At 56.2% G+C, this 9835-nt stretch overlaps 1 protein-coding gene across 1 annotated transcript in view; it reads left to right on the forward strand.

Annotated features, from left to right (window-relative positions):
* The window catches only part of SSBP3 (single stranded DNA binding protein 3), a 52697-nt gene that overhangs the window by 4618 nt on the left and 38244 nt on the right, over positions 1 to 9835 (forward strand). The window contains exon 2 of the mRNA XM_045291899.1: positions 5414 to 5503. Coding sequence (XP_045147834.1) covers positions 5414 to 5503 — 90 coding nt within the window. The remainder of the gene's footprint in view (positions 1 to 5413; positions 5504 to 9835) is intronic.

The raw sequence follows: 9835 nt of genomic DNA on the forward strand, positions 1-9835 counted from the left end.
GGGAGGGGACCTGTTCAGTTGGGTTTTCTGCATTGTGACGCCTGTGGTGGTCTCTCAGTCTCCCCTTCGTGCTGCCCTTTCCAACGTTCTCCCCCATGAGCCCATGTTTCATTCGTGTAATCCAAGGGCCACAGCAGGGACTGCCCCAGTCAGTCAGCACCTGGGGTTCAGCACTGCGCGCTCTGCCGTCTCCTCAGCTTCCTGCACCATCCTCACCGCTAGCTCGGTGACCTGGTGGTGCAGGTCGGGGCGTCGGCTGCTGACCACCCCTTTTGTGGAAGACAGATGCAGCTCCCTTAAAGACGTGGGCCTTGGAAACCCTCTGGGGCAGTCTTGCTCAGACCTGAGGGGTCACCTTGAGTCGAATCCATTCAACAGCGTGAGTTGGGTTTTGGTTATTAGAACCATGGGCCACCCACCCACCCACATTCCAAGAACCATTGTCTCCTCATTTCACAGGAACGTAAGGTCCTGAAGGGAGATTCAAGGTCATGTAGCAATGCTATGGCTTAAAGTTTTCATTTATTTATTTGTGTGTGTGTGTGTGTGTGTGTGTGTGTGTGTGTCCGTGTCCTTATCTCCAGATATACAGTGCTCTCCTGGTTCGTAAACACAGCCTATTCTTTTATAGATATGTAATATCTCCTGCTATGTGAGGAGCCCTGGTGGAGTAGTGGTTACACATCGGGCTGGGCTGTGATTCACACAGTTGGCAGTTCGAAACCACCAGCAGCTCCTCGGGTAGAAGGCTGGGCTTCCTACTCCCCTGAACAGTTGCAGTCTGGGAAACTCGTGGGGGGTGTGGGGGTCGCTGTGAGTCAGCATTGGCTCAATGGCAGTGGATGTGGGGTTTTTTGGTTTTGTTTTTGCTATTTGAAGATTTTACTTTTGCCCCTAAGCTGTTCTGGTTATGAATGTAGCATGAAGATACGTACTATATATAACAACATATTCATATATTACACCTTTACATGGGAACAGCTTAGGGATGAAAGTAGAATTCTCAAGTAGCAGAAGCTGTGCATGTCATACAAGTAGACCTACAGATAGCCATTAAACAACTTTAAAAGGGAATTGACCCCAGAGGCACGTGAAATGTCAAAGAAGATAGCACGCTGCAGCTACCCACTTCTTAGTGCCTGTTCCTAGGTGGTTGGAGTCTCTGGGTGGTGCAGAAGGTGAATGCGCTTGACTGCTGAGCAGAAGGTTGGTGGTTCAAGTCCACCAGGGGCGCCTCTGATGGACGGTCTGGCAGCTCTGGCCCTAAGAGCGGCCATTGAGAGCCCTGAGGAGCACGAGGGGTCCCTGACACTCGGGAGGTGCCAGCACTCGGAATTTAGGTTAATTAACAATACGTCTGTGCGATTTTAGATATAGTAACAAAAAAGCACGTTTGCTCTGCCCATTTAATGAGGGAACAAAGAGGCTCGTGACATCATTTAGCAAAATGCAATGACTAATTTTCTCTCTACTTTATTTGTTGGTTTTTTAAAAGAATGGATGTTTTATACCAAACCAGAAATGCTAATTTTAGAAATCGCGTTGCAGAAGTATTCTAGGTTTTTCTTTCCTGTGAAAGCATTTTAGGGGGTACTGAGTATGTGTTACTGGTGGGGGATAATTTGGTAAAGGATAGCAATCATGGTTCTACAGTACGAACGTTGTAATCAGTGTCACTGCATTCTACACATAAAACTCAAAGTCCTTGCCTGCTCCCGCCGTCTTCAAACCACTGTCAACTCACCAGATGGACTGGGGACTGGACAGCTGTGTGAGTTACTGGGGAAAGAGACCGTGTCCTGAAAGGACGCATCCAACTTGGGTGGGAAGATGTCACTTTTCCTTCAAATGTGTATCTAAGAACGTTTAAATGATCTGAAAGGTAGAGGGAAGGATAGAAAATACCTTTTTTAAATGAAGGTGATAATGAAATGCACATACGCTGAAAGATCTGGCCCTTAGAGTGTTAGAAACCTGTAGTTATTGTGTTGGGTATGACTCATACCCCATGTGACAGTAGAGCTCTGTCATGTTTCCTAGGCTGTACCATGCTCTGGTGGCACTGTTGGGTAAGCACTGGGACCGCCAACCTCAAGGTTGCTGGTTCAAACCCACTAACATCTCTGTGGGAGAAGGAAGAGGCTTTCACAGATCTACAGCCTCAGAAGCCCAATACAGGGTTGCTTTGAGTCAGGATCAACTCTTATGGGGGGTTTGAATCTATAGGGGGCAGACTGCATGCTGGTCTTCTCCACCTTGGAGGGGATGGGTCAGTTCAAACTGCTAACATTTTGCTTAGCCAAGTACCTAAGCACTGCCGGGGAGTAGGGTGGGGGTGGGGGGTGGGGTTCCTTTTGTCCGAAATGTAGAGCAGAATTTACATCATACCCAAGTTTTATAACAATTTTGTCTTTGATTAAACTGATATTTGAATTTGGTCGGGGGACCGTGTTGCAGAGTGAGGCGCCCTGGTGGCTCAGTGGTCATATGTTGGGCAGCTTACCACGAGGTCAGCAGTTCAAACCCACCAGCTGCTCCGAGGGAGAAGGTTGAGGCTTTCTGCTCCCATATAGATGTACAGCCTCAGAAACCCACAGGGGCAGTTCTGCCCCGTCCCGTAGATTTGAACTGACTGGCAGCAATGAGGGAGGAGTCAAGTCCACACTTACTCGATGGACGTTCCTGAGGGTCAGAGAGCTAATGGAATCTACTCTCAGAGAATTACAAGAAAGTATAGGTGGCTGTTTACCTCGCCCTGTTTTTTGTTTGTTTGCTTTTTGCTTCCCTTAAGTTTTCTGCTATGGCTGCCAAGGAATAATTGTTAGCTGTAAATTACAAAAAGTTTGCATTTCCACTGTACCACCAACCGCAAACAAACAACCATGCAGCTAATGGATAACCTGGCAGATTCCCGTAGGCAGTCCTGATCCTAGATAAAGTTGGGGGAAGCTGGGTGAGGGGTGGGGGCTTCGCCTTGGCCAGGCAGGAGTGGCTTCCTGAGTCGGGCTGTGGCCTCAAACCTGGGCCCTCCCAGCTTTCTGCCGGGGTTGGGGGGACCCCATTATGTGAAGTTTGGGATGCTTGGCCCTAGTAAACCCATTAGGTGTGTTTAGATGGATGGCTGGCAGAATTGCTGTAATTACAGAGAGCCCTTTCTATAGGCAGAATCATTTTCCAAAGTAATGTAGTGGTGACTCCACCCTCCACTCTCTTGCCTTTACCTGGGCTTTATTCCTCCCAGGCAAAAAGGGTCGGGCACTTAACTCCTAACCGAAAGGTTGGGGGTTTGAACTCACCCAAGAGAGGCTAGTGACCTACTTCCCAGTGAGCTGTGGCACCCAGCTTGCTGTGCACACCTGCCTGGGGTCTCCAGGAAGACCGCGGCTGTGGCTTGTTCCGGGGTGAGTGCCCCAGATCCAGTCCTCCTTGTCTCCAGACTCACAGCGCTCCCTGGTTCACACACGGCCCGTTCTAGGCCTCCACCCTCCATACCTGGCCCAGGCGGCGGGGCCACAGCTGCCCCTGGTTCCTAAAGGACACTCACTCTGGGAGACCAAGTGTCCTGCCCACAATCACACCACTCCCTGATGCTTGCTGCAGCCCTGAGTCCCAGAAGTGTGCCCCGACTCCAGCCCTGTTGAAGGTGGGGGCGAGAGCTTTGGGTTCCTGGTCTATGGGTGAGGAAAAGGAAAAATGGAGTTCTTTAGGGTGGGGGCAGGGGGAGGCTGTGACTGTAACACTGTAACACATCAGGAGGGCAGGGGAGGGGCACCTTCCTGCCCCGAGAGCATGCCAAGTGCTGGGAGATGATGGAGGATTGAGTGGTGGGGTGGGGCAGGGCACTGTGGTCGGGGTGGTGTTTCTGAGGGAGGACCTGGGGGTTGGGGTGGACGTGGAGCGGGAGCGGTCCAGGAAGACTGAGACCTGGGCCTTTCTCAGCCCGCCCGCCCTCCCTGTGTGCGCATGGGGCCAGGCAGACACGCCGGCTGCAGGAGCAGGTTGGACACAGATTGTCTGGAAGGAGGCCAGGCTGGAGAGCAGCGACTGCTCGCCCCAGGGAGGCTTTATTTGAGGCAGATGCACCAGGTACATGCCGGAATATCTGCCTTCTAAAGGAAAGTCCCGGCGGACCCCCCTTGTGCCGGCCTGCCCCCTCCTCTCCTCTTCTGGGGCACCCAGGACTCCCAGGGGGTCATCAAACACACACCCTACTCCCCATCATTCCTTCAGGCAGGGGTGCTCCAGACGGGGCTATCTGCTTATTCATTGCCCCAGCGACATTCGTGGCTTGTCTGCGCTGTGTAGAAGGAGCCCTGGTGACATAGGTGGGCTGCTAACTGCAAGGTCAGCAGGTCAAACCCCCCAGCCACAAGGGAGAAAGGAGGCGTTCTGCTGGCATGAAGATTGACAGCCTCAGACACCCACGGGGGCATTTTGCCCAGGCCTTCAGGGTTGCTGTCAGTTGGCCTCCACCTGCTGGGAGTGAGTTTGCCCTGTCTACAAGCCCCTGGGTGGCGCAAGTGGAAAGACAGGCGGTTGGAGGCCACCACAGGCACCTACCTCGGAGGAAAGGCCAGGTGAGGGACTGCTGGGAGAGTCAGCCACTGCAAAACTTAGGGAGCTCCCAGGTCTACTCTGACGCACACAAGGTCTCCAGAGCTGGAACTGGCATGGTGGTCACGGTTTGTCCTCTGTGTGTTGGGTTTGCTCTCCACGCACATGCTGACCTCCTAGAGGGCCAGGGATTTAACGTCTGAATAGAGTAGGGGGCAGGACGCAGGCACCCTGACAGTCGGTATACGCTGTCAGTCCCGTTGCAGGTCCCAACTCCCGGGGGCCCCCCGTGCATCAGAGCAGAACTGCCCCTGGACTTCTCCGAGGCTGCTTTCTGGGAAGTGGCTGGGCGGGCCTTTCTTTCGGGGTGCCTCCAGATAGAGCCGAACCCACAGCCATCCTTTTAGTTGGCACTCGCGACTGCTCCACGCGCCTCTCTCCTGGTATTGTTGATCACTAGCCAGCATGGGTCTGTGCGCTGGTGTTACTCTTCGTGTTGGACGGCTGTGGGTCTGGACAGGGGCACCATGCCATGTGTCCACCCCGACAGTGCCCTCCAGAGATCTGCCCGTCTCCCTGCGGCCCTGATGTTGCTGGCCTTTCGCCATCTCTTTAATTGTGCAGGGTCCTTTCCGTACTTCACCCCCACCCCCATGGTAGAGAGGGACAAGGAAATGAGAGCTCAGTCTATGCTGTGTCCAGTGAGAGGCACACCTGGGGGTGGCATCCAGGTCTGGGTTTTTAAGGGACTTCAGTGCTCTCTGTTCTTGGTGACGACCCGAGAGCAGGGTGGGGGGTCGGGACCCACAGTCTCTGGTGTGCTCTCGGCCTCTAACCCACCACGTTCTTGTCTCCGCAGAGCGCAGCAGCCGCTCCGAGCCCCGTGCTTGGCAACATTCCCCCCAATGATGGGATGCCAGGAGGCCCCATCCCGCCCGGTTTCTTTCAGGTACGTGCCGGCCGGCCGGTCCTGCGTCCCTTCCTTGGGCCCGTGGGAGGGAGATGTGGGCGCAGTTTGCCGTGGTCTAAATACAGTTGCCTTCCTGCCCTCCTCCGCCCTTTCCCTGAAAGACAAGGTGGCAAAGCCAGCCCCCCCCCCCCCCCCCCCCCCCCCCCCCCGCGTGGTGTCCCGTCTGGTGGAGTCTGTTTTCTCCACACCCGCTCCTGGTCGGAAGGCGCGGGCGCTGCCGCCTCCAAGCCTGTGATGTGGCGGCGTTCTCATCACAAAAGGCTCTCTTCTTCTGACGAGTAAACGGCCCTTTGTCTCGTTGCCACTGCTGTCCTTGTTTATTCTGCCTGTCCAAACTGCAGGCCTGAAACTGGCGTCGTCCAGGAAAACGGCCTGGCAGGTCTGGGAGCCCTCTGCCTCTGGTGAGCCGCTCGATTCTTCCCAGTGCGATCAGGCCGTTGTCCCACAGGCACCCACTCCCTGCCCGCCACATGCTGCAGTGAGTCCCAGGCGGGCTGCCGTGTGCCGGCCTGGCCTTCGGGAGGCTGTGAAGGGTGGGGTGCACTCCGCCGCCTCCCCACCCCTCCTTGTCTCTACCTTCCTTCCCCTCCTGGGAGCTCATCAGATGGCAGCCAAGCCAGAGCCTGGAAAAGCAGGGCTGTGAGACTCATCACCAAGGAGCGAGCGGGGCCCTGTGTGAACGCGCCTCTCCCTCCCCAGCCCGTGTGAGCGCCCACCCACACTTCCACCCTGAGGGAGAGGTGGGCACTCCCAGGTGACAAGAAGGGAGGGCGACAGGGCGCCTGCTGGCGTGTGCGTGCGTGTGCGTGCGCTGAGCTGGGGCGGCTGGGCCCGGTCCAAGATGCCTTGTGGTCAGTGTGAGTCAGAGTGGGCACCAGGTGCCTGGGAGATCCGGGTGCTCCCTGGTCTGGGAAGTAGGAGAGCAACAATGTGGCGAGCACCTTTGAAGAGGGGTTAAGGGGCGTTTCACTGGCTGGGAGCGTTTTGTTTGATGTTAATTCCCAGGCAAGGGTTAGGACATGCTGTGGCCTAGCCGAGAGTGAAGTGAGGGTACCCACCCCCCCCCAAATGGAGGCAGCAGGCCACCGAGCAGAACGACAGCGGGGAATGGTGAGCGGTGCCAGTGCAGGCTTGGCTGTGATGGCCACCTGTGTGCAGCGTGCTGCTGAGCCTCCAGGTCGGACCAAACCAGGAGTGTCTGTTCTGGGCTCGGGATAAGGCCACAGGAGGAGGGACCAGACTTTGGGGAGAGTCAGACCTTTAAATCCATGGACACCCACGTGCCCAGAAAGCCGAGAAATGGGCAGGCCGGTGCCTTTCCTCCAGGGGGACACCCCCAGGGGTGCTGTCTGCGAGTAGTACCCAGGCCACACAGGGTGCCATCTTCCAGTGGACGCCCTTGAGAGTGCCCCTGGACCACCCTGCCGGCGTCTGTGTTGAGCTGCGGCTCCATGGCATCGGGTGGCGGCTGTGTGAAGTGGGCCGTGGGCTTTTGGGTGGTTCTGAGTCCAGGTCAGCCTACTCCGTGGCAGGTTTCTGACTTCCTGCTCGTCTAATTGTCTGTGGTGCAGGCCTAATTCCACACATACTTCGCGGCCTATCCAGTGACGTTCCAGGGCGTGTGGTCACCAAGCCCACACGGATTTTTGCCCTTATTTAGTCACCACCAGCCACCTCCAAACCAAGGTATTGCTGGGCCCCTCCAGGCTAAGGGCAGCTGTTTCCCGCCAGAGAGGCCACCGAGAGCCAGCGAGGGCTGTCCACAGGGGTTTCTGTGCCTTGGACTCTGGGCCACTTTCTCTGGGAACCATTCCTCCCGCAGTCAGATGGAGAAGCCAGGTACTCTCCCTGACCCTGGCCATGGCATCGCACCACTCTGGTGGGGTCACTTCGCCGGGGAAAGGCTACCTTCCGGGAAGGAGGCTGTGGCCACCTGTTTCCGGAGCAGGCCAGCACACCGTGGCAGGAATATCAGCTATTGATTCCCAACCGTGCCCCTCTCTCGTGTTGCAGACAGCCGCTGCAATGTCAGGATGGAAACGGAGATGGTGTTGGACCTTTATCTCTCACCAGCAATTGCTCTCCTCCCCTCCTCACACGCAGCCTGAGCAGGCAGTGCGCATGCGGTGGGGGGGGCTTGGGGCGGAGAATTTAGCCTGAGGGGCTGGGCCAGCCTTGGCCAGAGCCTGTACAGCTTTCAGCTCAGGACTCTACCCCTCATTCTAAGTTTAGAAGCCAAGGGACTTCCAGGGTAGGTAGGTGAGGACAGCTGGCCACTTCCACCCAAACCCCTCAGAAAGTGACCCCCATGGGGCTTTCTTCCTCTGGCCTCTGACAGCCAGGCTTGGGCAGGCTGCCCCTGGAGTCAAAGGGTGCTTCCCTCCCTCCATGCATCCACTGGACACAACCTGTTTGCCTTTTTACCACCAACTTTTACCTGTCAGGAGGTGTTTTTGCTAGCAGGGCTGATGGAGAGGTGACTTGGAAACCGACCTGACCACACCTTTATCATCGGGGAACATCATGGAGGCTCTTGGGTCCTGGTAGCTTTCAGCCAAGTCCATCCTAACTCTGCATGCTGCTTGTAAAAGAGTGCGCTGATCTGGCATCCCCTGCCCCTGGCAGCTCCGGACTAAGGAGTGCCCAGTAGAGGTGTGAGCTGGTTGGTTTCTGGTGCTCACGTTCTCAGGCTAAGAACCTTGCCAACCCCAAAGTGCTCTTGATCTGTCTAGGGAGGGTTTGAGGGTGCCAGGTGGTGGTCGGCACAGGGAACCAGGCACCTATTCTAGTTACCCAATCGACTGCCCACTCGCTAGCAAGGTAACCTTGGGCAAGCTGCTCCCTCGGTCTGGGCCATAGTTTATCCCCAGGAGATGGAGAAGCTGGACCAGATGGCCTCCGAGGGCCTTTCCAACTTGGATTTTCTGCTTCACATGCAGAGGGCTTTTACATAATCAGGCAGTGGCATTTCCCCTGCAGCTTAACTCAATTGGGCTGCACATCCGAACCTCAGTTGGGCCTTGGCCCGGTCCACAGGCCTGAGTGGGTCTCCAGCTCCTTGGCCCTATGGTGGGCTTAAGGGGGTATCATCCAATGAGGCCTTCCAGTTTCAGAACTGGGGAACTGCAGGAGAGCAGAGGTCATGGAGAGCATTGGGTACAGGGTGTTTTGGTTCGTGTTTCAGAATTCCGTTAATTGCTTCCAGTTAACGTAGGGTTTCTGAATTTCTGAACGTGCAACCTCGCTTGTTTGGCTCCCAGTGTTTCTGCAGAGGAGGCCTGGCCGATCATAAAGGTGGACAACCTGCCCGGCATCATCCAACTGAGGGCTAGAGTCGGAGGCCATGCCCAGGCTCCCTGGCTCCTGTTCTTCCATGCCAGTCAACCTTTCCAAATGCAGATGCGTGGTTGCCGTGGGCTAGAGGGAGAGGAGAGGAGAGAGGAGTAAGTGCAGGGAGGACCACCATCCTTCAAAAATGGCCATTACTTTCCATCCCAGCATCTGTGCTTAGGGGCACTGCCCGGAACGCTGTGGAGGAAACAGACTCTAAGCTGTGTTAGACTCAGCAGGCCCTGCTGGTGATGCGGACCAACATGGGCCTGTCCATGCAAGTCTCTGTGTTTGCCATTTCTGATCTGGTCTAGACTCCTTCCTTGTTTGCAGACTTCCTGAGGTTAGAGGCCCAGAGGAAGAAGGGGCAGGCCTGGTGACAGTCACCGGCCACCTCTGCTGAGCCGGGGGGCCTGGGGCTCGGCTCTAGGAGCACCCAGCCTGACAGAGGCCAAGTCACCCGGGCCCTGCTTCAGGGCAGAGGGTGGGCCTTCTAGGACAGGCTATCGGGGAGGGCTTCCCGCAGGCGGTACATGCCTGCTGGAGGGTGTCCGGAGTGGAGTGGGTGACAGGTGCTCCAAGGGAGACAAGGCTGAAGAGGTTACTAGGCAGTTGTGGACGGGCCTGGCCAGAGAGTGTGGGCTTCTTCCAGTGGGCAATGGGAAGCCACAGGAGTGCCCGGGACTGGTTAAGGCCTTGGCCAGGTCTGTGTCTGTTACTCTGCAGGCCCCCCACACCTACCCCTACCCCATCACCTCCAGGAGGAGGGGCTTGGCTGCTTAGGAAGCAGCTGACCTCATTGGTGATGGACACTGGCATTGCAGAAGCTCAGCACTGGTCACAGGGTTGAAGGCTGGCCATCATCTGGACAGCCTGGCCCTGAGAGGCAAGTCCAGTTACCCTTGCCAAGTACCTTAGCCCCACCTGCTCTGAGCATCCCAGTGTTGTCTGCCATGGGAGAGGGGGTGGTGGGAGTAGACA

Source organism: Echinops telfairi, unplaced genomic scaffold (genome assembly GCF_000313985.2).
Source record: "Echinops telfairi isolate 266 unplaced genomic scaffold, ASM31398v2 ScPeMD7_443;HRSCAF=831, whole genome shotgun sequence".
Lineage (NCBI taxonomy): Eukaryota > Metazoa > Chordata > Mammalia > Afrosoricida > Tenrecidae > Echinops > Echinops telfairi.